The sequence below is a fragment of the Anser cygnoides genome, chromosome 3 (genome assembly GCF_040182565.1).
Source record: "Anser cygnoides isolate HZ-2024a breed goose chromosome 3, Taihu_goose_T2T_genome, whole genome shotgun sequence".
NCBI lineage: Eukaryota > Metazoa > Chordata > Aves > Anseriformes > Anatidae > Anser > Anser cygnoides.
Window position 1 is genome coordinate 107,346,106 of NC_089875.1, and position 26,963 is coordinate 107,373,068.

At 45.0% G+C, this 26,963-nt stretch overlaps 2 protein-coding genes across 4 annotated transcripts in view; one reads left to right on the top strand and one right to left on the bottom strand.

The window, feature by feature from the left end:
• ATP6V1C2 (ATPase H+ transporting V1 subunit C2) overlaps window positions 1-13,151 on the top strand; it is a 27,166-nt gene extending 14,015 nt beyond the window's left edge. For all 3 annotated transcript variants that reach the window (XM_013172626.3, XM_013172624.3, XM_048071325.2), the window contains 9 exons: window positions 2,993-3,087; window positions 3,800-3,891; window positions 6,092-6,190; window positions 7,941-8,009; window positions 8,965-9,057; window positions 9,472-9,565; window positions 9,879-9,976; window positions 10,365-10,494; window positions 11,267-13,151. In XM_013172626.3, coding sequence (XP_013028080.1) covers window positions 2,993-3,087; window positions 3,800-3,891; window positions 6,092-6,190; window positions 7,941-8,009; window positions 8,965-9,057; window positions 9,472-9,565; window positions 9,879-9,976; window positions 10,365-10,494; window positions 11,267-11,362 — 866 coding nt within the window. In that variant the 3' untranslated portion in view covers window positions 11,363-13,151. The remainder of the gene's footprint in view (window positions 1-2,992; window positions 3,088-3,799; window positions 3,892-6,091; window positions 6,191-7,940; window positions 8,010-8,964; window positions 9,058-9,471; window positions 9,566-9,878; window positions 9,977-10,364; window positions 10,495-11,266) is intronic.
• Window positions 12,761-26,664, bottom strand: PDIA6 (protein disulfide isomerase family A member 6). Its single transcript, XM_066994932.1, has 13 exons — window positions 26,514-26,664; window positions 23,708-23,849; window positions 22,526-22,583; window positions 21,703-21,829; window positions 21,096-21,202; window positions 19,134-19,267; window positions 18,599-18,713; window positions 17,517-17,657; window positions 16,189-16,273; window positions 16,025-16,097; window positions 14,833-14,991; window positions 13,972-14,068; window positions 12,761-13,245 (listed from the first exon to the last, which is right to left on the bottom strand). Exons 1-13 carry the CDS (start codon window positions 26,545-26,547, stop codon window positions 13,177-13,179), a joined length of 1,341 nt encoding a protein of 446 aa, XP_066851033.1. The 5' UTR covers window positions 26,548-26,664; the 3' UTR covers window positions 12,761-13,176.
• Window positions 26,665-26,963: the final 299 nt, after the last annotated feature.

Below are 26,963 nucleotides of genomic sequence, written 5' to 3' on the forward strand. Positions count from 1 at the left end.
TTTTAATATACAAATATATATATATAGGATTGTGCTAATACAATCCTGTGTCATTCCTCATAATCAGCAGCAATACTGCTGTAAGAATTCTTCCTTCCCCCTCTCTGGTTAACAAAAGGACCCTAAAAAAGGTCACGAAATCAGAAACAAAACCGTAAGACATGATTTCTTGCTGCCTGGTCCCATTTCAGACAATGAGACTGTCCAAATTCAGGTTTGGTTTTTCAGTTATATCGTACAAATGGTCAGGTTTTAGCTCAGATGTGTATACTGCTGACAGCACATTGGTCCACCAGCTGATTAAAATGTTGGCTGTGCGTAGCAGTTGTCTGATTAGGTATGTGTGAAGGAAAATGAAAATAACAGAAAATACAGCACTTTCGGTTAAGTGAGCACACAGACTGCATGTCAGTGGGCAACAACTGGAAGCAGTCACGTAGAGATGTCTCTTATAGAAGGAAAACTTGGATTTGTGTATACAGGGAATTTTAGTGTATCACAATAGCAGGAAGTGCTTTCTTGCTTATGACAATCAAAAATGTGAAATGTAAGTAAAGCTTTTCTTAAAAGATTTAGAGCAAATTCTGTTCCCTTTGTAGTTACGCTGACCCAAAAATAATTTTAAAATGTGGTTAGTAGTGGAATAACTCCATTCTTTATAACGAGCTCAAAACTGAAATGGATAAAAAAGCAAAACGGGAGGCGTAACCATTTTGAAGAATTCAGCATTTTGTAGGGAAAGCTGTTAAAGTTGCTGCCTAGAGCTGGGTGAGTGAAGCAGAGCTAGGAAGGACTCAGGCTGTGGGGTTCCTGGGCAGCTGTGAGCACGCTGGGGAGGAGGCATCTCTCCTGGGTGGGCACCAGGGAGAGCTCTTGGAGAAGGGAAGCGACTTGAGAGCTCTGCTGAGGGGTAGGCTTGTGAGATGGGAGGTAAGACTCACGCTGTGCTTAACTGCCTGACACCTGATTTCTGCTGAGACCGGAGGAATGCAGGGATAGAAGGGACACGTGTATGTCTTTAGGGAACTTTTATATCTCTGCAGCTATAAATACATCGGTGATTGTCTTTAAAGAGCCTGTGAATGCACTGTTGCACAGCAGAACAGGTCCATACTCTGCTCTTTGCACCTCTCATTCCCACTGAATTCAGCAAAGCCTAAGCAAGAGCGCTTTGAAGAGAGGCAGCAGCTTGAAATCCCTGTGTCACATACCCTGTGCTCTAAGTGCTCCTGTGAACTTCAGGTGTTTTGACGCCCCTGCCCCTTCTCCGGAGGTCTAAGCAAGCACTGCCCGAGGATGAGGCATGCAGCAGCCCTGCTGCAGCTTTGCCCCGCTCCTGCACACTCCCTGTGCTGGAGGATTTGCCAATTCCTGGTCAGATGTTGGCAGGAGCGGCTGGATCTTTGCCTCATGACTCCTGTGCTTTGGATGTGTGAGAGATTTACATAGCTGTGGTTTGCAAAGAAAGGGAGGGAGAATGTGGTCACGCCAACGCTGTCTGCCTCCTGGGCAGTTTATCCTTTGATAAGAAGCTGGTTTCTTCCTAATGTAAGACTTTCCATGCTTTGGAAATCTAATAGGGTAAACCGACTCTGTTGTGGGGTGAGAGAAGCCCATGGAAAGGATAGAGCTCTCCTGACAGGGTGTTCGATGTCACACGAGGCAGGGCAGCACCCTCAGCCTGGCAGTACAGCAGTTAAACACCTTTCCACATTCCTCCTCATGCATTTCAATTCATACAGCGTTCCTCACACCCTGGAAGTCCATCCCACAAGAAATTGTGCTCGGACCTCGCTGTGGGAATGAGTTCACTCTCTGGACAAGGCACCGAAGAGCACTGAGCAGCCCCAGCGTGCCCCTAATTTCCTTAGCACCTTGATCCTATTCTGCTTCCCATCTCCCCAGAGCAGCTTCCCAGATATTCTCCATCCTTGCTGGTCTGGAAGGAAGCCCATCCTGCAGCTGACAGCGCCTCTGGCATCTTTGTCTGGCCACTGAGACCGTGCCTGCTTCCTTTCTCTACCCTTCCCTAACCTGCAGGTTAGATCCCAGCCCCTCTGCTTCTTGTGGCAGGGTGTGTGGGCTTATCCCATCCCATAAAGCTGCCCGAGAGCACTATGTGGGGGTGTGGGTGGTATCCTAAGGGCTCTCAGGACTCAGTGTAGGTGAGGAGTTGTCTGAATTCATGAGCTGCTGGAGGAGAATTTTAACTTGGTGCCGTAATGCGCCAAGCTTAATCTTCTGAGGTTAAGGAGCCTTGGATTTCAGAAGTGAAGCAGTGCCATCCTCTTCTAGGGGATGTCATATGCATCATTTCCCCTTAATTCTGGAAGACACCAAGGCTCCCAGCGGTCTGAGTTTGTCTTATTTTGGAGGGCTGCATGCACACAGGGCCTTGCTTTGAATTTCTGATGTAGGGTGCTGTGGCTGGACATTTATTTGGATTTACCACATAGAGAAACACTGTATGGCTTTGTGTGAGATGGGGAGCTTTGTGTGCACAGTGAGTGAAGAATTCCCCATCGCATCTGGGTTGGTTTGATTTCTAGTGAGAGTTTGACCGGATCACAGATAGGCAACATCAGCTATGCTCTGAATATCTTTGTTCAAACTCTCAGTAACCCTGAGTGTTACTGCAGATCCTGCGAGCAAAATACTTTTCTGATAGCTCTTACTGTGAGGAACGGTTGCATGTTGCTGTGCCCTGCTGATACAGCTAATGTTATGGTAATGCTTGCTCTGTACTGCTAGGAGTAGTGCAAAAAAAAGATTTCTGTTTCAAATATTTCTTATTTTGGGGGTGTTGATTAGATTGGACATATGATTTGTGCAGATTTGATCAAATTTCTGTGAGGATTCAGAGTGGAGCTTCTGGTTCACACCCATCTCTAATGCTAATCAAGGTTATGTGTAGGCTGTAGCGAGGGAAGACCCCAGTTCTTATTACCTATTTGGTAAGCTGTCGCATTAATACATTTGTTTGTATTTTCAGTTGACCTAATCAGCTACCTGACCCGGTTTGAGTGGGACATGGCCAAATACCCCATAAAGCAGCCACTGAAGAATATATCGGAAGCATTAGCAAAGGTAAATTGTACTCCAGATTGCAAGAAGATATTAGAATGGGGAGCCGTGTCTTTTGATAGTTTTTGGTCCCTCCTATCATGGCAGTCAGTGAGTTTTGCCTTTGGTGCAAAACAGGAGCAGGCTCAGAAACGCACTGCACTGAATCAGTCAATTTAATTGCTACTGTAATAACACTGATCACATATATATATATAAAATAAGTATATAAACCTATTGATGACATAAATATGTCACTATCAAATTTACTAGGACATATTGATACGCTTTCTGCATTTTAGTCCCTTTACAGTTACATAGAAACAATAAAATATTACAATAATATTATTCTCCATGTCAGTTTTCTTGTGAAATCGCTGACCTTACCTTAAATTAAACACACTGCTGGTCAGAACAATTGCTCACACTGCCAGTCTATTCAGGAAGGAGTGGTCTGTTGTTTGATGTAGATAACAAATGAAATGGTGAACTAGCTCCTTAGGCACACCCATGATACACACAGTAACAGCTAACCAAGTCCTTCTGGCTGCAGGGCCCATTGCCACAGGGCACCTGCAGAACCCAGAAGTGATGTGGGTTCCCTCTCAGCCATGATCAGCTGGTTTGCGGGGGGCTGACATTTCTGTTGCCTTGCTACAGGGCGGAGGTGGAAGGAGGAGCAGGAGGACAATGCCTCAAGCACCTAGTTGACTCACATTTTTTAAATTCGTTTTAGCAAATGACTCAAATAGAAACAGACCTAAAGACCCGATCAGCGGCATACAACAACATTAAAGGAAATTTGCAGAACCTGGAGAAAAAAACTGTGTAAGTATAGCATGTGTCTGTTCACCTCTGGAGTGCTGCATGGCTCAGCTGAGGACAGTTCATGCCCACATCCACTTCTGTCCCGTGGACCATGTGTGTTCTGATGGGAGCAAATTTAGTGCCTGGCTTTGGGACATGCTGAACATCCACAGCTGCAGGGGAAGCTGAGGGGTAGCTGGTCTTAAAATCAGCTCGGGGGAGACTGCAGTTCCTAATATGATTTTATTGGCAGGGGGAGCAAACAGCCTTGGGAAAGGGTCAAAACTGAATGCCACTGTATTGCTCTAATGAGATTTCAGGGAGTCAGAAATCAGATCATCTGAGTCAACTGGTAGATTCCTTTGCAACACAGAGCTCTTTCCTAGGGGAGCTCTGCAAATGCTTTTCAGAAAGTTGACTACAATATTCCAGGCAAAAGCATTTAGTTTCCTTCCCTGCTGTACCTACCTCACTAGCATCCCACTTTCATTTTTCTTCTCTTTATTTCATTCTGCTGGTCCAGGCAAGGGCTAGCACAATTCTGCAAGTCTCTGCCAGGGCTTCTCTCTCCCGCCTTCAGTTGCTTATGATCTTTGCCTATGCGCTGCTACCTGGATTTTGCTGATACCAGTTCTGTTAATCTGGATTTTCTCTAGGGCATCACCGGGGGGAAGAGTAAATTTCAGTAAGTGGTACATTTAGAGCAACTTAAAAGATGCTCTGCAAGCCCTCATCCAACACTTGCTCATATGTGCCACTCCTTAAGGGGCTCACCCCCCCACTGCAGAGTGGCTGGAATTTTGTTCTGCTTGCTTCACACTGAGCAAGTCAGGCACCAACTCAGCTGAACCCAACCAGAAACCACAAAAAAAAATACTTCAAGGGAGTGGTTCAGAATGTTTGTCAAAAAATGCTGCTCTCCCTCGTGGAAACCTGCTCAACACGGGGACTGCAGTGCCCCCGAGGGTCAGAAGAGCCATATCACAGTTGCAGGCCTCTCTGCTGAGTTTGTGTCCCGTGCCTCATCACTGCCAGCCAACCCCGCTGGCCTGTGCTTCCAGCTTGGTATGGATGATGTTAAATGTGTTTCTCTTGGGCTGCATGAATATGCATAATCATGGACAGGAGGCACTAATGGGACAAAAAGCTCTCATTTTCCTTTTCTTGTCTTCTCAGCCTGTTCCTGCAGCATCTCTCCAGCTCCACAACTCCCAGGTCAGGTTAAGCCCCAGGAGAGAGGCAGCTGCTCTGTGTGGGCAACGTGAGCAGTGCTGGACCTAGAGCAAGGGGGTGAGGGACAAGAGCTGAGACCTCACAGTTCAGGCCCATCTTCCTCTTTCAGTGCTGTCCACCTTTTGAATGCTGGTGCCTCTGGTGTGCACCAGTGCCAGCTAGCTTGGGCTTAACAAACATCTAGTAAGTTGTTACTGGCCAGTTAGTTAATGTTCCAACTGGCACAGCAGGCCTCAACCCCAAAACTACTGGCTCAGGTCGTTCTTCACTCCTGCCCAGTGGAGGAGGGAGGGCAGCTGCTCTCTTCCCTCTGGTTCTTGCCAGCCATGTCCAGCCTAGCTGTCTGCACTTACTAGGTGCGCAGCCCCAGGGGGCTCTCAGGTGATCAAAAGGGCTGTGAGCAGGCACCTCCTGCAGTCCTCACAGCCCCTGTGCACAAGATTGCTGTTTCCACTGTTCTTCAGCTGGAGGTAATCTCCCTGCGCTGATGTGAGGGGCAGCTTGTCCTCTGCAGTCCAGGCTTGCCAGGTTTGTGTTGGTGGCTTAGATCAGTACTGACACTGCTCACTGTGTCTGACGCACGGCCCCACAGGCAACCTTGAGAAAAGCAGGTGCCTCCTGCAAGATGTGGTGCTGCCTGGCAGAGGGGTGGCGACTTCAGAGGAGCATTTTCCAGCCACCTACACCCTCACTATAAAAACGGTAGCAGCAGCATGGTGTAATTTCACATAGAGGAAAAGGATAAACTAGTGCTAGTTGATGACATGCTGGAATTAGTATTATTTTTTTTATTTATTAAGTACAATAAAGATAAATAAATGGCCATTTTAAAAGCATAGATGTGTCCTTTAGGCACTGCATTCCTGATGCTTTTCTACCCCAGGATGCACTGTTGGCAACCATACTTACAGCATGATACCTCCAGCGTGCTGCTGCTGGGTTCCTGCTAATGTCATGTGTTTTTTTTTCTTTGTCTTGTTCACTTTAGGGGAAACCTGCTGACTCGGACCCTAGCAGACATTGTGCATAAAGAAGACTTTGTTCTGAATTCTGAGTACCTTATCACGCTGCTGGTCGTAGTGCCAAAGTAAGGCAATAGCGTGGGCACGTGCGCTCAGGTGCGGTGTTGAGTTTCGGACCTAAATACTGGATCCAGTCAGTACCGGATCAGGCTGGGGAAGCTGATCCTCACTGTGTCTGGGGAATGGGTGGATTTCTTAGCAAAGAGAACAGTTTCTGCCAAGGGTGGTGCTGGCACAAAAGAAAGAGACAAACTGATCCAAACTCACAGCAGGACAGAAGCGGGATGTAGGTTTTTAGCTGTTACAACAGAGCAGGTTCTCAAATGGCCTCCTGGTAGGAACAGTAGGAGTTAAAAAAAAAAAAAAAAAACAGCAACCAACTAAACAGAAGAACAGATTTTTACTGGAGCTTAGCCAGTTTATAAAAGGAATTAGACCTGTCATACTCACAGGGCCTCTGCTGGTCATGTAGTTGATAGTGCCTGCGTGTGGGATGGTTGCTATCACCACCAGTTGTGAAGGTACAAGATGTCCTTCTTAGAAGCCTACACAGAACTTGTCCTCTCAGTACAGCCCTATCCCAACACACACACAGTACCATCATTTTTCTGTCTGTGGAAAACACGTTATGAAAACCTGTTTGAAGTAAGTTTGCTGAGCTTATTATTGGCATGTTCTTTTGGATTCCCCCTATAAACAGATGTCTCACTTTGCAAACTCACCCTTCCCTTGACCCTGTTCTCTGAGCGCTGGCACTTGCCGTGTTTCCAGCATAGCACCAGATCAGCTCTGGGTCTGTGCGCACCAGATGTACCACACCTGCCCACGGACCAGAGGCATCATGCATGGAGGTCCTGGAGCATGGGACACCGTGTGACAGCCTGTACGTGTGTGCCAAAAGCCTCGTTCTTCCCACCTTCAGCTTCCTGCTTCAGACCCTTCCTCATCCCAAGACACAACATGAGGACTGGCGGTGTAACAGTGAAGAAACATCTCTCTAGCTGGTGACTAGGACAGGAAAGGATAGAAGGATGGTCAATAGCCAGCTGAATATGAGCCAGCAGTGTGCTCAGGTGGCCAAGAAGGCCAACAGCATCCTGGCTTGTATCAGAAATAGTGTGGCCAGCAGGGCCAGGGAAGCGATTGTCCCCCTGTACTCGGCTCTGGTGAGGCCATGCCTGAAACACTGTGTTCAGTTTTGGGCCCCTCACTACAAGGAAGACATTGAGGTGCTGGAGCACGTCCAAAGAAGGGCAACAAAGCTGATGAAGGGTCTAGAGAACAAGTCTTACAAGGAGCTGCTGGGGTTGTTTAGCTCGGAGAAGGTTTAGGGGAGACCTTATTGTACTTTACAATTACCTTAAAGGAGGTTGTAGCAAGGTGGGGACTGGGCTCTTCTCCCAAGCACCAGGCAATAAGATGAGGAGAAATGGCCTCAATTTGCACCAGGGGAGGTTTAGGTTGAATTTTAGGAGAAATTTCTTCACTGAAAGAGTTGTGCAGCATTGGAACAGGCTGCCTAGGAAAGTGGTTGAGTCACTGTCCCTGGAGGTCTTCAAGAAAGATGTAGAGTTAGAACTTAATAGCATGGTTTAGTGGTGGACTTTAGGTTAGAGGTTGGACTAGATGACCTTAGAGGTCTTTTCCAACCTGAATGATTCTATGATTCTAAGAAGCTTTATGTGTCTTTATCACATAACCCAGCATGAAGAGCTCATACTCCACGCCATTACCTTAATTAACTATGATTATCAATACATTTTTTTTTTACAACTGTACAGTATTTAATTACTCTGCTTTGTTTTGTGCTCAAAGGTCAAGCTACATACAGTGGCAGAAGACGTATGAATCCCTCTCTGATATGGTAGTGCCTCGCTCCACCAAGTAAGTGAAATTCCGAATTAAGGTCCTGGCTGACTTCAGAGATCCCTGCTGTATTTCAGTCCCTCAAGTTGCTAAAGAATGACTTGTCTAACATATAGGCTCCCTGTTAATATACAGATTTGCCCAATCTCATTTGAAAAAAAAAATACACCCTTGAAGGAAAATACAGCTAAAAGAAAAAATAAAACATCAACTATTTTTTCTCTATAATTAGCATGTGGTTCCCTTTTCCAGTAATCTAGTTCTTTCCACTTGCAGTACTCACATGAGCAATGCTCGTTGTATAACAGAGGCAAAAAACTAGTTACGATAACCCAGGCGTAATTCAGACACACGTAATCACATACAACTTTAAAAAAAAACTACTTTTTACAGAGATCAAACAGTATTTTTGCATCTGGAATTGTTTTCTGCAATAGAACAGAATGATCCAGTGTACTGCCATTTGCATAATCCTTTCACCTAGAGTAAAAAATCCTTACAAGGAATTAAATATTCCACTGCTCAGCTCAAGGCAGACATGAGGTCCAATCCAGGACGTAAGAGGTGACAGTGATATTAGCTGAAATGGAAGAAGCAGAAAGCACACAGAAAGAGGAAAGCTGTGTGCTACTGCCTGTTGTAAAAACACACGTGCATGTAAGTGAAGGGACATATTAGGAAACATGGGGAAAAAAAGCCAGTCAGAATGTATGTGTACCATAATGGGTTCAGAAACTTAAGTCATGGGCTGTCCTCTCCTATGACTTCCCAACTTAAGTCATCTCCATTGTATTGGAGGTACTGTGGTTGGTGCTAGTAAAGTCTTTGTTCTTTATTTCGGTTACAGCAGGTCTTGAAAGGCAGTGTGTTGTTCAGTACCATAAGTGAAAGAATGAACTGCAAAAGGAAGGTGCAGAAAGCACAAGAGGCTTGCAATGTCGAATCACAGCAGCTTTTTTTTTCCCTCTCACAGAATGATCGCTGAGGATGCTGAGGGAGGACTCTTCACTGTGACCCTGTTTAGAAAAGTGATGGATGACTTCAAGGCTAAAGCCAGGGAGAACAGGTAGGCAGTCACGGATTGCGAGGCACGTCAGGCTAACAGATGATGAGGCTAAAAACACTTGTTCTCTATGCAGTACAGCTGAAATCATTGCTGTTTTTTAGGACTTTGCTGTTTGGCCTTCTGCTGGCCCTGAAGCCACTGAGAAGGCAGTGGGGAGGGAAGGAGCTGTGACTAGATAGAGCAGTTCTTTTCTTTGAACACCAAACTGCAGATCCTGGAATTGTTCTTCCTGCTCTCTGACAGCAGGAAGTTTGCTTTCTGGGAGTTACTTCAGCTCCTACCCTCCAGATACTTTAGATGGCTAAACGGCTAGCACCTTTAAACATCCCAATCCTGCTTCTCCAGATGCAAAAGGAATAAGTGTGCATATTGCTTGGACTATGGCTTGTGAGAGCAAATGTCATTCAATTACAGGTTCATGGTTCGAGAATTTTATTTTGATGAGAAGGAACTGAAATGTGAAAAGGAAGAGCTGATGAAATTAGCTTCTGATAAGAAACAGCAATACGTAAGTAGCACATCAAGTTGATAGCCCGTGTATTGATGGCCCTTGGTATTGGTGTGTGTGTAAGGGTCTCAGGAATGGCTTTATGGTTCCAGCAGATTCCTGTGAGCTCTATCTAGCACTGAAAACCAAGGCATAGGATACATAACAGAATTTGCCTTTTGCCCAAGGTTACTTGAGTTTCTGATAAGCTGGGAGCCAATAATGGGTTGCCTGAGAATTAACTCAGCAGCCCATGGTGGTTTCGATGGTGTTAGCTATGGAGCAGCTTCAGGTAGTGAAGGGCATCACGGTACCGTTACATCTGTTCTCACAGGGCCCTTTACTGCGCTGGCTGAAAGTGAACTTCAGTGAAGCATTCGTGGCTTGGATTCACGTGAAAGCCTTGAGAGTTTTTGTTGAATCTGTCCTGAGGTAAGTGGGTACGCGTGCAGTGCCGGCAGAGTCCTGGAGAAGTCAGAACGTGCAGCTCGCTTCCTGCAGCTGTTCCTTCATGGGAGGGAACATCCCTCGCACACATTTCCAGGAGCTCACGGGAGATGACACAGATGACTGCAAGAAGGGTGACATACAAAGCTGATATGGTTCTTTGGGGTCACTTACAGGGAAAACAGGACACCGTTTAGTTCCCTTATGGCTTCAAAACGAAAATGCTTCCAGATACGGAGGCAGCACAGCACCACTGAGGTTGTGCGCTGCAGATGCTAGCTACTGGTGCACCACGAGTTGCCGAGGCAGAAGGCGGGGGTGGAAAGCTGTGCCCCCTCCTGGGAAATGACCCTGTGTGTTGATGTGTCCCAAGGTACGGCCTCCCGGTGAATTTCCAAGCAATGTTGCTGCAGCCAAATAGGAAGTCCGTAAAGCGCCTGAGAGATGTCCTAAACGTGGTCTTCAAACACCTGGACGAAGTTGCAGCAGCAAGCATAATGGATGTATGTATTTAGGCTACAACTGCATGTGCTGTAGCAGTTCAGTCAGGATCCCTGGATACAGCTGTAGCCTCTGGTGGCTACAGAATGGATTGGGGCGTCAGGCAGGGGCAGGTTATCGTGGAGATGTACAGAGATTGTACAGTTTCCATTGGAGCAGCCAACGTTAACAGCTACCAGGCTGAAATAGGTCTGCTCAGTTATGGCAGTTTCTTCAGGTGAAAAGCTTCATGCCTTCTATAAGCTTTCACACAAGGAACAAAAATAATTCAAAACGAACACTAGGACTACGATAGCTCCCTGCCCTGTCAACGGCTGTCACTGACTAAACATCTCAACCTGGGCCTTCCGCAGGCAGCAGTACTTGCTTTGTCCCTCCCCACATCTTGAGTGCACGAAGGATTTAGGATAAACCATTGGAAACCCAATGGCTTAAAACCAAAAGCTTAAAACTACATAAGACCAGGCAGGCCTAAGATTCCCAGTGCATGAACCAAGGGGAAAGAAGTATGTTGTTTTAGAGCTGAAGCACCCAGAAATGCTGCAGTACACGTTCATAAAGTTGCAACCGAGTGTGACCTCTCAACGCTTAACGGCATTAGACAGCCTAAAAATACCAAGCAAACACCAGATTCTGCGTGAATTCCCTGTGTTAAGCACAGCAAGTATGTCTCCACTCCACCTAAGAAAGCAAAGCAAAAAGCAATCCACGTTAGCTTGGAACAGTGCAACGCTTTCTTTACTGGTACTAAAGTCGTGTTGTTTCCTTTTGCAGCCTGGCATGGACATCCCCGGTTTACAACTGAGTAATCAAGAATACTATCCTTATGTCTATTTCAAGATTGACCTCAGTCTTCTTGACTGCAGTTAAAAAAAATAAATCACTCAAGCTTAACCTATTCAAGACCCTAATGTTATGATGAAAGAATCGTTAGCTGTTGAAAGTCAAATTAAAAGAAGCTGTAGGATAACCACATAAGATTTTCCTAACATTTCCAATAACATTTAAGCGACTTCAGTATAAACACCTTTTGTTCATAGTGTTACAGAAATATATTTCCGAGGCAGGAGGTACTATGGTAGTATTTATTATTTTGTTGGTAAGTTACAAAGATGGAGTCTCTACTGGACCGGAAATAAAACAGTTTTAAATGTGTGGTGGCTGATGGGTCTATTAGGCATGTACAGTCCTGGTATTGTAACAAAAACTAAAAAAAAAAAACAGGAAAAAAAGCATCAAAGCAGGATCCCAAGTTTTTTTGTTTTCTTTTTTCTCTAATTTAACAGAAGTACTTAAGAAGATTCACCAGGATTGCTTTGAACCTTATTGTGGTATGACTTACAGGCCCAAGTAATCACAGCTTTAGTTTTTGCCAAGACACTTCAGTTAGAATGTGTCATTAGGAGAGCTCATCTGCTGGGACGACCTGAGTTGGAGCACAGCTCCTGCCCCACATCAGTGGTCAAGTTATTACTGGCTGCCAGCAGTTACTACATCAACTTTCAGAGGAACGAACTAAGGGCAATCCTTTACAGACACCACTAGATCATGAATATCCACATTTTAAATTATTTCGTTGAAAGGATGGGAACTTTCAGTTCCTTCATTCCGTACTTACAAACAAGCTGATCACATGAGGGTCACCCTACTAGACACTGACACACAAGACATGGAGAGCAATATAATGTAATAGTGTCTTTATTTAAAAAAAAGCAGCAGTATAACTATACCCATGCCCAATCCTGCTTCCTCTTGCAAGGAAATTGCTATTTCAAATCCAAACAGTGCCAGATGGGAAGTGAAGAAGTATCAGATCCAATCTGCTGGAGACAGCACCTTGGTTTTTTACTGTTAGCACCTCATGCCCTAAAATGGGGATTAATTTCACTGCTGATCCTGGGGAAAAAAAAAAAAAAAAAAAAGGAGTACCAGCTCCCAGTTCAGCAGCATTTTCTACTGGATGGTGTCTCCCACTGCAGCAGCAACACAAGTTCCATTGTACTATCAACCATATGAAGTCTGGCACAAAGAAAGAGAAACCCCCTGAGAAAGAATAGGAAAAGGAAGACTAAATAGCATTTAAACTAAGATTGTCTCTCTAACCAAGCTTGAGGCCAAACTGCCAAGACCTTTCGCAGCAAGGAGGTAAAGTTTAGGACTCCCTCATTCCCCAGGCTCTCTTCTGCCAGTCATTTTTCAAGAGTCATCCAAAACAGGATAGCTTTTACCATGTGCACCTCTGTTACTCTGTACAAGATTAACACTGTGTGTCAAAAATATTGTTTTATTCTTTAATTGAAACAGAAGCTGACCAGGTTCCACCTCAATGGAAAAGAAAAAAAAATCACATTTAAAATTGGTTACACTAACAGCCTTCAGTAACACTCGAACAGCACACCATCAACAAAATAAACCCCAAGATGTTTCAAAGAAAAAAAAATCCACGTTGTCCTCAAAATATTTGTTACACAGAATACAATCAAGTTTACTGGTTATGACAATTCATAGAATTTCTGCAATGTTTTCTTGAGTTGCGTACAGTTCACTGCTGCAGTGCATCACGTAGCACAGTGTGTCGTGTGCTACTTCTCCATAAAAAGGCCACTGGAATATCCATCTGAATGTGAACCAGGTTGCAAACTGCTGCGCAAACTCTTCCCAAGAAAAGAAGTCTCCTGAAGATCTCACAGCTCATCTTTATCCCAGTCATCCAGATCGATGTCACTGAGATCTATATCATCTTCAACTGGAAGCTGCGAAAACGTGAAAAAGCAAGAATTCTGAGCAAGTGTGCGTCAGCACACAACACCAAAACATTACTAACTTAGATCCTCCCTTCATCCTAAACGTAAAGCTCCCTCCTGTTATCTTTCATTCCTAAGAACTCAGTGGTATTAAGCAACGGATAACTGATCAGAGTTTAGACTAGAAAAAAGATATTTTCTACTAATTATATATACTCCAGATAAAGTCAAATACAAATAGACCATGTAACAGAACTACCACCATATTCTATATTTTAATTCCATTGAAGTTGACCAAAGCATGGTAGTAACTGATTTTTACAGCAGTGCTGAACCTTAAATAAGCACACAGTCACTGCGTGGGGCTTTACCTTATGAGCTTTCCAACACTAAGACTTTGGTATTAAGGTCAGCACATCGCAGAACCAAAATCTCCATAATGTTTGCGTCTTGCATGCATACATGCCTTCCTTGCTCGTCATGGGTAGTAGAACATGTTTCACTCTCAAGTAACTGAACTTTCAGATTGCATCCTAACAGCCAGACCGGAGTGCCGTGTTTGTGTCAGACAATCAACCTGGTGTCTGTTTTCCCATTACCTAAATCCTGCCGCCAGACCACCAAAATGGTTTGCTATAGTTGTTAAAGAATTTTCACACTACTAGTTCTTATTCTGCCCAGTCACTTCTGAACCTTGCAAAGCATCAGCGCTTTTACAGAGAGAGCATTTCTTACCTCACCATCTTTGCCATCCCAAGGTTCAACGGTGTAAATCTTAGGGAAAGCTCCGCCACCCACTGGTGCTGTTGAGCCACGACCAACAGATAGTTCCCTGAGATGAGACAAGTAAAAATTAATTTTAAGAATTTTCTCCAGTGTCCATCCACCTGAACAGTCTGGTTCAACTCTACCTTAGAACAGCTCGAGATCAAGTTTCTTTTAAGTGGACTCTTAAGCCTCTACTGACTACAAGGGCTACAAAACCAGCTCCTGCTGTGAAGCACCCCATCTTGCACTTGTTGGTTTATGCTTGCTCAAAAGGCTTAACCATTAAAAAGGTGAAGAGCTAACCCTTCTGCATTTTCAGTGACAAATCAGACACAGCACAGGACCAGAAAGATGACTAGCAATAGATAAAACCTCAAGAACCTCAACAGCACCGATTTAGATCCGTTTATATCATTGCAGAATGACACTGCTAGCAATTCCCAAATCAGGAACTTCCCAACTACTAATCAGATCACACCATTTGAATTAAACAGCATTGATTACCACATCCCAATTTACTTAAGCTTACTAGAGAAACAGAATTTTTCAAGATCAAAGTTCACTTCTGTTTTCAAGCTATTTTCAAAAGTCTTTGCAGAACTACCATGAAATTCCAAACAGCCAACTTCCTGACGGTACCTGTCCGTTACACAAATGTAGACTGCTTTAGTAATTGCAATCCCATTGAAATCATTTCCTTTCTCCAGTGAATGCCTTTTATATTTAACTGTGCAAGTATCATCTCATCCATGACAGCCTGATTTTGGTCCAGAGAGTCACAGCACCAGATATTGAAAGATTTAACTCACTTAAATAAAGATTTAATACCTGAGAAACTCATTGATCCCTTGCTCACTGAACGATCCTTTCAGAAGGGCGAATTTCATTTTCCGAGCATTAATAGCTGCCATTGCTGGATATCCAAAGCCTCCAATCCCCAAAGAGCTCTCAAGATCTGACTGAGCGCCTGCTTCTGTCCACAGCCACCTTGAGGAAAAAAAGTAAGATAATGGATAATTAAAAATAAGTATTGCAATTGTTTTAGAGTCACACATACCCTGCAGAGTTTGCACTGGGCTCTGAACTGCCCTCAACAGTGCCAACCCATCCCCGTTTGTTACTCCAGTCAGCAGGGAATAGCGGGGTCCCAGATTTGAGCCATGCAACAGAAGCAAGCCCCTCCTGAACAGCAGCACTTCTAGTCTAGCCCCACGTTCACAGCTACTTTTCCGGTCAATCGGAACAGCCACATAAGCCATTCTAAGGCAAGAACAACGCTGCCAGCCTGAACAAATGGCTGCACTCTAGCTTATAATAAGCAACATTTAAAATGGCTCAAGTCACAGATCTCAAACATGACAAAGTGCTGCCCAGGTCCCACTGTAGAGGGTTTCTGGCCGAAGACTGGATGACTAACATTTCACCCAGTATTATTTTCCCACTGGTCAAGTCTCAGTTCCTCTAATGCTTAACAAGTCTGCTGAGGATCCTGTGGAACCAGCTCATCTCAGCATTTTTCCTCCAGGCTTTCAAGCCGTTTTGCCCCTTTTTCACAGCAGTCAGTGTCAGAACAACTCTCACTTCCCATAGAAGTCAACATGCACTCTAGAGAGGAGGAAAAAAGAGGTTGAACCTGCTTGGCCTGCTCCTTCAGGAACATAAAAAATTGCTAATAGTTTTCGAGAATGCCAGTCACATTGACAAACTTAGCCATCAGTCCAAAATATTGCCCTAAAATACTGTAGCATTCATGATAAGAGCAAAACATGCTTAATCTGATCTCATAATGCTTGGATATCTCTTGTAAACGCAGGGCTTGAGAGATGCATGAAGACAAGAAAAATACAGCCGTTTATTCTAGAGCCACAAGCCACCTCCAGCCCCAGCACAGTTAGTGAAATACCAGGATAGCGGATCCAGAACAAGGAACAACTCTCTGCAGATAAATCACTACCATACAAGATTACCTCTAAAAATGCCCGCATCTTTTCCAAAAAGATGAAGCCACAATGCCACTCACCCCCACATCTTCTTTTTGTATTTTTCAGCCATTTTTAACATGACGTCCAGGTAAGAATTCCTCCCTGAAGCTCCTGTTTGTCAGACAGAATTAAAAATTAAAAAACATTTCTACATGCTTTAATGGACAAGTTCGTATAGAAGACTGCTCGCTTGTATGTTTACCTGTGTCAAGAATATGAGGCAGGACAGAAATGATGCACAGCTGATGAGCATCACAGGTGGTCTTCAGAACATCCTCACTAGTTATCTAGAAGAAAGACAAAGTCAATGAAAGACTTTTGATTACCCAGCTGTGTCCGCACTTCCCTCCAGCAACCCACTGACTCCATCCTACCAGGTAATAAGCACATGAAACAACACAAAAGCTTGCAAGCCCCACCTACTTCACTCGTCCCCCAAGGTACGACTAATTACAAAGAGTTCACAAAGCTTTCTGTTAGGACTTGAAGCAAATTAAGCAGTATCAAACAAGGCTTGGAGGGAGCACAGTAAGATGCCACTTCTAGCTCCGAATCAGTGCCCTTGAACCAGGGCTTGTGTAAAACAAACCGCTGGGCTCTTCGCAAATCACCGCAGACTGCACACCCAGACATATGCCTGTGCCTGCAGTTCCCATTCACACTGTTGTTAGCATAAGGAGAGCCAGCAGGGAGCACCATTTGCTAAATACAAGGAAATTTAACTGACATCTGATGGAGCAATACCACTTCTGTTTGATCTACCACCTTAAAAAACAAAGGAATCAATCCATTTATGTAGATCAGTGGTCACCAAACTTTGACTCTGCACCCTATCAGTAAAAAATGTTTTCAGCACACAGCCCCAATATACGTATACAAGTAACATATCTGTTATTCTACTAATACCTTATGCATATAATAAAATAAACACAGTAGAGATTTAAAATGGATGGGATAAGGGTGAAATAATCACTATTTAAGAACATATATATTTTTATTTATTTCATTAATTGTACAAAGAGTTTTTCTTCCCATACCTCAATGTCTTTGCACACCCACAGAGGTGCACATGCCCCACTCTGCAGACAACTGATCTCGATCACCATTTCAATTCTACCCCCATCAAGCCAAAACCAGAAATCACCATACTGAGCGTAGAATCTTTTGGACCACAAGTTGGGTCAATCTTCATGCAACTCCTAATGGAGAGCATACAGATGCTAAAACCCTACCATCTTGTTCTATACTCAACTTTTCCTTCGTTCCCCAAGGGAGGGCTCAGACATACTGGCACGAGTGCTGTCAGTGCCTTCACTGTACCAATTCCAAATATTTTAGGGAACAGCAGATTCACAGTGAGAATTAAAAACAGAAAGCAAAGTGGTCAGAATTGTTATCCTCGACTATTTCTGCCTCAAAATGGTACAAAAGCAGCATACTTTGGCTTTATTTACAGTCAACATAGTCCTATAAAAATGCTACAAAGGATATAATGGAAAAGCAATTTGAAAAAAAATGATGTAGAGGTACCTCCAAGAGCTCAGGCGGCGGTGCGTTATCAGAAAACAGATCCAGAGCACGAGCAACGATATCAGATCTGGTTCTCCCACCATCATAATCAACAGGGTCTTCTCCTTTCTGGAAGATTTTAATTGTGGGAAATCCACGAATCTGCAAGACAAGTTTAAGTCATCAACTCAGTACATCTGGTCATCTGTGGTGGAAGACATCTGTTACACTGATGTATTCCAAATTAAGAAGAGATTTAATATGTAGATGAGTCAAGTCTCACAACATGTTACAACTGAACTTTAACAATTTTGTAGCTTCCTACTTATTTACAAGCTGAAACACCCTTTCAAGTTTTAGGACTGATGAAGCAGCAAAGCTTTCCATCTCCCTTCAGAAGTACCAAGCACTGCAGGTTAATTACAGGAGGACTACCATAACCCTTCGTATCTATTAGACATAATTTCATATCTGTTAGACATTAGTTTCCCCCACTTAAGTCTCTGGCAAAACAGCACTGTGCCTATGTGGAAAAATCAAAAACACAGAACTAAAAAAAGAAAAAAACCTTAAGCTCCCTCCTGCTACACTTCCAATACAATTTGTTCAGTGCTCTTGCTGATTGCCAGCCACATGCACTTACTTGGAAACTAAGCAGCACACTAAGTTCCCTCGCACTATATTAAAAATCAAGACTACCAGTTTGCTTCGGGCACACAGCAAACTGATCTGGGTAGCATTGGTGGAGTGATCCCTGATAAACGGCTCAAAGCCACCCATGTGTGTTCTGGAGACACCCAGACAACATACAAGTGTGAAAGGAGAGACCTCTCACTACAGTGATAAGGCTATTCAGGATGCTATGAAAGTGAACAGCCTTTTTCATCAGCAACCAACGGGTTTATTCTTTTCCTCTCACCCCTTTTATATTGCTACTGACGTTCAGGAACGAATGAGTTGTGTAAAAATTGTATGTGTCACTTAACATTTTTAGAACAAAACATCTGAGTGGTGCCAGGCTACAATCAGTTCAGTAAGATCGAAGGGAAATCTGACTTACTAGGGACGGAAAAGAAATTATAACCATGGCAAGGCACACTCACCCCATACCGGCTCGCCAGCATCTGATTGACTGTTGCATCTACCGCAGCCAGCTTTACTTTCCCCTTGGTTTGTTCTTTCACCTCAGTGGCAGCAGCTGCCCATTCTGGCTCCAGACTGAGAAACAAAAGATTATCAGTGCTCTAAGTCCTCTCAGAGTTAGCAAAAGTATACCTCATACCAACAGTATGGAGCGTACATCACACAGAGGGAAAAGAGAAACCTGCAGAGTAAGAGCCAGCTGGATTATTAAAAGTTAGACTCAAATCCTGCATCTGAGGGAGTGAAGAGGTTAATAAACTTCTGAATCTTATTCCCACTGGTAACTGGGAGTTTACTGCTAAGGGAGAGAGCAGCCAGAACAGCACCGAAGGTGCCCTATGCTGGAGAAGCCCACACATTTTTGGTGAAAAACACCTTATAGGTATATCAGAAGTGTGTTTTTCTAAGATCCCTTTCAGGGGATTAAGCATATTGCACAAAAATAAGCACTCACAGGAACCAAATTGTCAAAACAAACAAAAAAATCTCATTTACTTTTTGCAGTGCCCACACCACGGGGCATAAAACTCCACCATCCACACATCGTCACTGTTTATGACGTTCTTATCAAAGCTGTCGTCAGTCAGCTCAATCACGTCCTTCTTGTCTCCACCTCCACTCTCTCGGCTCTGTAAGAAACAAACAGACCCTCACATAAGAAGCAACCAAAATGGGTTCCCACACAAGCTCTCCCACCTCACGCTGTACCAGACGCTCTTTATTTGAGTTAGATACAAAACAGGCAGTGTTAGGTCATACAACTTTTCCATTTTAGAACTGACAACAAATATATGCAGCCTATTCCCATGGCACTTTCAAGAAACAGCAAGAAAACCTTCTCTTAAAAACAGCATTTGGGTCAAACTGACAACAGGAACATGTGGGAACGCTTCCCCAGTTCTTCACGCCCAGATCAGTCCAAGAACAAGCGGCCCTCCACAGCCCACCTGGGCCACCTCTGTGCCCTGCTTTCTGTACAGAAGATGCCAGTGGGATACACACCACAAGGTGCAGTCCACCCAAGCCTTTTATCTGGCCAACTTGAGGATGTCAAAAGACTTACTCCACTATTTAGAAACTGTAGGATGAGTTAGGAGTGTTTCAATTTACCTTCAGGGAGAAATCCAGCAAGATGACTACAGCAGAACATTACCAAATTTAAGAACAAGCAAAAAAATCACTCATCCACCTAGCTTAGACTTGGACCAGGCAAACAGTGGCCCCAATGCCAAGCAGGCTCCAACACCACCTTAATCTCTCTTAATCCTTTCTTGATAAGGGCAGAGCAGTGGATGTCCCCTGTCTTGACTTCATAAGGCTTCTTCTGACACAGTTTCCCCCAATATCCTCCTTCAGGAACCGATAAAAGCGTAGGTTTAATAAGCAGACAGTGAGCTGCACTGCAAACAGGCTGAACTGCTGCGTTCAAAGGACTGCAATCACCAGCCCAAAGCATCGTTATTCACCACTGCTACACAACAGGGGCCAACGCTAGGACCACACTGTCCCACATCTTCATTAGTGACCTGGACAGCGGAATGGAGTGCACCCTCAGCGAATTTGCTGATGACACCAAGCTGGGAGGAAGGGCTGACGCACCAGATGGGTGCGCTGCCACTTGGTGCTACCTCAGTCAGCAGAAGTGGACAACCTCAAGGTACAACAAAGGGAGAAACACCTGTGGAAGAACAACCCACCCCCACCATCACGTGTGGGCACAGGCTAGCTGGAAAGCAGGTTTTCCTCAGGGTCCTAGTGGAGAACAAGCTGAACTTGAGCACTTCTGCGGCAAAGAAGCTCAACAACCTCCTGGGCTGCATTAGGCAGAGTTGCCAGAAGGTCAGGGTGGGGATGTCATCCTCCCTTCTACTCAGCACTGGTGAGGAACATCTGTAGTGCTGGGCTCCCCAGTATAAGAAGGGCATGCACACACACTGGAGCGAGTCCAGCCGGGGTCAAAACTGATTAAGGGCTTCATGCATCTGACATACGAGGCTGAGAGAGCTGGGATTGTTAAGCCCGAAAGAGAGAAGGCTCAGTGAAGGCCTTGCCTGTGTATATAAATAACTGAGTGGGAGGGAGCAAAGACAAAGCCAGACTCTTCTCTGCAATGCCCAGTGTAAAGGCAAAAAGTAAGGGCCTAAGTTGAAATACAAGAAGTCCATTTAAGAGTATGCAAAAATGTTTCTATTGTGTGGGTGGTCAAACACTAGCACAGGTTGCCCAGGGGGCGCAGTCTCTGCGGAGTCCCTGTCCTTGGAAATACTCGAAACAGGCCTTGACACTGCCCTGAGCAACCTGCTCTAGCTGATGCTGCATTGAGCAGGAGGCTGGACTACACAACGTCCAAAGGTCCCTTCACAACTATGCCGTGAACACAGAACAGGGGGCACAACCCCAGCCTCCTGCACTGGACAGCCTCCAGTTCAAAGCAAAACCACACGTTTTCTCAAATACCTGTCTCCCAGAACTATATCCTCCACTTCTGCCGCTGAGACGGTCTTTCACCAGGGACCGAAGAGCACTTAGGGCAGCATCAACAATGGCTTCACTTGTCCTGCCACCTGCAACACAGCAAAATGAATGATTAGAACACCAAAAAGCCAGTCTAAAGGCCAGCCACTGACTGAATTGTAAATTTAAGGAACACATTCTCTCCCTAGGAATTCTTTAGTATAAGCAAGACTGGGCTGTGAGTGATACAGAACCAGTGGTGGGACATTGTTGACTCGAAACACAAGCAGCAGGATTCACTCTCACTCTGCTTTTCAAACATCCACCTTATCTGATGGAGGCGGTGACTGTTGCAAGCTTCCACTAAACCATGGGAAAGCAGCAATTTTCTGGAGCTGCCCATCAACCTCCATCAACTAAGAACTGCTGATGGGACACGCAGCCTGAACTAAAACATGCACAACTCAGCCAACAAATCCCACACACCTGTCTCTCCCCATTACTAAAAGCACTAGACAGGGAGGAACTACAACGCAAGACAGCACTAACATAATTACTGTATTCAGGGATGTTTTTAGGTGTGCAGCAGATGAAAGAGGATCACATTTACCCTGATAATCTTCCGCTTTGTTTTTGTTGGCTCCAAATATCTTGATAGTTGGAAACCCTCTGACGCCGTACTGTCCACCCAAGGACTGATGTTTATCTGCATCTACTGCACCTACTTTCACTACACCCTATGAAGTAAAAACAAAAATTAAGACAAGCCTTCTATAGTCATTTAATACAGTTTATACTCTGCACATGCTGGAGACAGTTATTAGGAAGCTAAGAAAATAGTCACTGAAAGATGCTGTAACCCAAAAACATTAAACTAGGGAACACCTCGTATGCTCATTTCTTTCCTTATCTTGAGTTTTAAAGTTTTTTTTTTCCTCTTAAAAAAAGGAATATATATTTTATGTAGGAAAGAGCTCATCAGATCACTGAATGACTAAGTTTTCCATAATGAAAGAAATACTCATCACCGACAGCTTACAAAGCTGTGTTCAAATACTCAGTTCACGCTGTTCCTGTATTTCAATAGCAGGGGACAGGACAGCAAGGAAGAAAAGATAAACGCGCTATTTTGGGAGATGGCTGGATTCTAAAGTCTTGTGATGCTGTTAAAAGCAGACCTGGAAAACAGTAATGGAAACTTGCTGGGACAAAATCGACTTGCTTCCTCTACAACTGAATGGCTTTTTAGAAAAAGTGAACTTTTAAGTGCCTGTGTGCCACCTTTTATGTGCCACTTCTGCAGCTGGACAAGTATAATTAAAGTGCTATGATTCGGGGCATTTCCATTCTGCCTCCATGTGTCCAAGCCAGACGACAGACAAATTCTCCTTAGTCCTCTGCGACAAACGCATTTGTGAAAAGTTAAAACTTACTTTTAATGCTGTTGCAGCTTTCTTCCACTCAGGGGTTAGTCTTTGACAGTGACCACACCTTTCAGAAGGAAAAAAAAAAAACCAGAACAGTAATATTCATTCTGATTGCATAACTATTTCATGAAGCAGAAAGCAGCCTTGTTCGGTTTGCAAACCAAAGGATTTCTACCCATGAAGAGGGGAAGAGGTTATGCCACATCACATTATTGCTCAGACAACTTCAAAAAAAACAACACACCTCCATATATATATTATATAGATACATACATATATACAAATACACACAACCCCCCTTACAAGCTACTTGGCTTTCCAAACACATATGTAAATGTGAGCACCAAAATCCAGATTTACACACAATCCCATCTGATGCAAGCTGAAACAGATCAGTGATGAGGACTGAAAGATTTATTCCAGAGGTAACTCCTTAACTAGCAAGGATTTTTGGTGCACCACCTCCTGGAGGGGTCTGTAGGAGAAGCCCAACAGCTGACTGGCAGCCAGTGTATAATCGTGGCATCCTAGGTCTGTAGGAAAAAGGAGGTAGCCATTTGCTGATACCTACTGTACACTTTAGTCCTACTGTTTGGCCCGGCAAGCTGCAACAGCACTAGGAAGAGGCAGCAGGTCGGCCTTCACCTAAACCTCTCTGTACGGAGGCTGTCAGGGGGTGCAATGAAAGCCCCCTTTCTTCAGGGCCTGGAAGCTTTGGACAGCAACAGTGCAGAGGAGCCATGCAAAGATGGAATATGCATGATCAGAATTTATACGCAGGACGAAGAGACTTTGTGCTCTGGACACGAGCAGGATGGGAGAAAGGGACAGTAAATTAAGATGCACAAAGGCACTGTTTTTCAACAGAAATTTTAAGTGTGAATTCAGCTCTGTGCTTCACATTAGATTGAGGTTAAGACAGAAATAAGTAAGGGGCCTTTTAACTTGAGGTGGTAAAATGGCACATGAAGTTTCATCATTACACCCTGTTTGCCAATTTGAGACTAATTCCTCCCTTTTTCTCTAGTGAAGACATTTGAAAAAGGAACCCCAACTACAACTATTTTCTAGTCATGACGCCACCAAGTTGATACTTGGACTGCCAATGAATGAAAGAAACCCTGATCAGCACCAGATTCCTGCAGTGCTCCTCCAAGATAAGAGCAAGTACACAGCTGTAATTCTCACCATGGGGCGTAGAACTCAACGAGCCACAAGCTGTCACTCTGAATGACCTCCTTGTTGAAGTTGGTTGGTGTTAGCTCTATCACATCATCACTGGCCGAATATAGGCCGTTAACTGCCAGGAATAACGTGCAGCTCACTGTGCCTAGAACAAAAAGCAAAGCAATCAGCATTCCCACAGACCATTTATGGCACTCCTGTTTCCATGGCTAAATCATCTCCCCTCCCCTAAGCAAGCTTTCACGTCAGCAGAAAAAAAAAAAAAAAAGGGTGAGGAACTCCAGCTTCACCAGACGAAACAGAAATTAAGGCAACATATGCAGTCTCCCCTCCCGCCCCCAGTTAAATAGGATCATGTAATACATTCTCTGTGCCTACAGCAAGGTGGACTCCTGCTAAGCTGAGGATGTCTAGAGAACATTCGGTCAAAGCTGCAACCCTAACTTCTGCTGGTTCCAGACAGGCAGGACTTCCACGTGGACACCCAAGATCAGCTAGAATTCCTTCTCAGTTTTCTCACAGGACCTCCTAAGCCAACTGCCTACATCTCTTGCACAACAGGCACTCAGTGGACTGCGCTACCAAACACATCTTTCATAGGACCACTTAATGCAGGAGTTAGTGCAGTTACACTGATTTTAGGACAGACCCTGATACACTGGTAGTGCATCTACCTTCACTCTTGCTCACAAGGATCCTAATCTAGCATTGATTTGTCTCTCTAGCAATAGGCTGGAGAGCAACAGCTAAATCTCTCTGGTTAACAGCTCAAACACTTTCAGCACTCTTAAAAAACAAGCTATTGAAAAGGCACAAGGATATAGGTTTCTGTTAAAACATTTCTTGCTTCTGGTCACTTCTCTATCTTATTATTACTTGAGACTTTCCATGTAAAGCTTCACAATCCTTCCTTCTACCTTGTCAGAGGATTAAGACCTGACTTTCTGAAAGACAAGCATCTTTGTAACAAAGTCCATAAAGCAGAAGATTTTCTTAATCCACCAAAGTCTCAGGGGAGTAAAAGCTCAGACACTGAAGTCGGAACTAATGAAAAAATAGTTGGCTAGTTTGCAAGTGGTTAATAACTCGCATGGCGAGCTGCACCTTGTCTCTCTGCAAGACTGAACGTGTGAGGAAGATATGGTTCAGCGCTGCAAAGCTCTGCAGCACATGGCACGCAGACTGCACAGCATCACCTACGCTTTAACAGTCCTGCTCGAGAAAAGACAGTTTCATTACATGTCTGCAGATGAGGGAAGCAGAAAGAAAAAACATCTTTCAGGTTGCTCAGCCAGAGGTCAGGACTGAATCACCCCACTGCAAACCAGCACCTTATTGAGTGATCCACGCCCCCCCCAACAGGATCTTCTAGCCCTCTATTAGGGTGATCCCAGCTGGTTTCCACCACCGGATTTCCATGTTAGATTGGCTCTGTCCCTTCAGTTTGCCCACACACAAGCAGCACTTCATCAGCACAGATCAAGCGGCTTCTAGGGCAGTATGTGGCTGTCACAGCATGTTACGGTGACCTACAGTAACAACTGCCGCTGGGGCAGAATAAGAAAACAAGGATGCAATAATGCTACTTGAATGCCACAGCCATTCTCAACAGAAGCTCTTCCCACAATGGAAAGAGATGATTAAATTTAACCCAGCATATTTTGTCATCACCCAAGAGATCCATGGCAGAATACACTCAGAGACCGAACAGAGCTCACCCAGCCATTTCTGTCAGTTCCCAGGCACTTCAAATAGAGAAGTTCTACCTCATGCAAAAAATACCCCAAAGAGAACTTACAGAAGATAGAGCATGGTGAAATTTACCTAGTCGCATACCACTGTGTTTTGATTTTTATTTTAACTATGACTCATGAACCAACAATGTAATTTCCCATTCTATTGTGAAACATGCACGGTTTAATTCATCTTTAGAAAGTAAAAGTATTATTTTCCTACAACCCTTTAAGCCAGGAAAATGCAAACCTCTGACTGCTTGGTTCTTACGGGGACAACTAGCCTCAGAAAATCTAATTTCAGAAGTTGCTCTCTAACGTAAGCAAACTACACAGCCAGGAGCATTGTGAAACCAATGAAGGCGGCTCCACAGTGCTATTACTCGTTCCCATTGAAAAGCCAAGTTCCAAGCCAGAGGAGCTGGGCAGGAAAGCTTTTGCTGGGGGGTGTCTTTGCAAACTCCCTCCTTAGGACACCCACACCTCCTGAGGCCCAAATTCACTCTAGTGGAGCAAGAGCCTCTCCTCACCCGCTCAGCATTACCTTCAGCTCTTGCATGTAGGGCTGCAGTGGGGACCACTGAGAGGATTTAGCGATTTATCCAGCCCAGCAACAGAGGGAGTGGGAGAGGAAGAGCAGCTCCCCTGCGACTCCCCCCTGTGGCTTCCATGTATTAATTTTCTACTGTCCTTATGGCACCGTATCCCAACTCAGGCCAACCAGGCAAGTTAGAAATAAAAAATCCAAAAATAAGATAACACGCTTACACGCACAAAAAAAAAAAAAAAAAGTTACTGGAAACGAGAGTGGCTTTTAAAAGTAGAATAAAATAATTAAAACACTCTTTTTTTTTTGCTGCTGCCTGGGCTCCTATCACGCCCCCAACCCCTCCCCGGACTCCCACCACCACCTGGAGCCCCCGTAATGGCGGCCGGAGCCCCCCTCAGACCGCCCGGGGCCCCCGAAATGGCGGCCGGGGGCTCCCCGAAATGGCGGCGGGGGGCGCACAAAATGGCGGCCCCCCCCCCCACTCCCCTCAGCGCCTTCCCGCCCGCCCCCGGCGCGCGGCTCCTACCCCACCAGAGGCGGCCCGCGGCGCGCGCCCCCATGGCTGCCCCCTGCTCCCTCCGCCGCCGCCACTCCTCACGGCAAGCCCCGCCCCCCCGCGCCTGTCCCCGCCGTGGCCGCCGCTCATTGGCGGAGCGGGCGCGGGCGCACTCGGCGCAGCCAATAGGGGGAGGCCGCGTCGGGAGGAGCTGGGGTGAGGGGGGGAGGCGAGGCTGGGCTGAGGGGAAATGTCCGCTCAGCGCCCTGTGGTGGGGCAGCCTCTCCTTTACAGAGCTGGGAGAGTGGGCGTGGGTCTTGGCATGGGTTAGAGCCCACGCGAGGCTCTAAGGCAGCAGCTTTTGTCCCCTTTGTAGAGCCTCGCGGTGAGGCTAAATCTCACGAATCAGAGAATATTAGGGATTGGAAGGGACCTTGAAAGATCATCTAGTCCAGTCCCCGAATGGGGAGCCCAAGTGGC

What these genes read in the sequence shown, in the direction of transcription:
- PDIA6 (XM_066994932.1), bottom strand. Translation starts at nt 26,547, where the DNA reads ATGGGGGCGCGCGCCGCGGGCCGCCTCTGGTGGG. An exon ending in GTTGAGTTCTACGCCCCATG is followed by an intron (nt 22,584 to 23,707) that starts GTGAGAATTACA and finishes TCCTTCTGAAAG; the next exon opens with GTGTGGTCACTGTCAAAGAC. An exon ending in GCCTCATATTCTTGACACAG is followed by an intron (nt 16,098 to 16,188) that starts GTAAACATACAA and finishes TCTGACAAACAG; the next exon opens with GAGCTTCAGGGAGGAATTCT.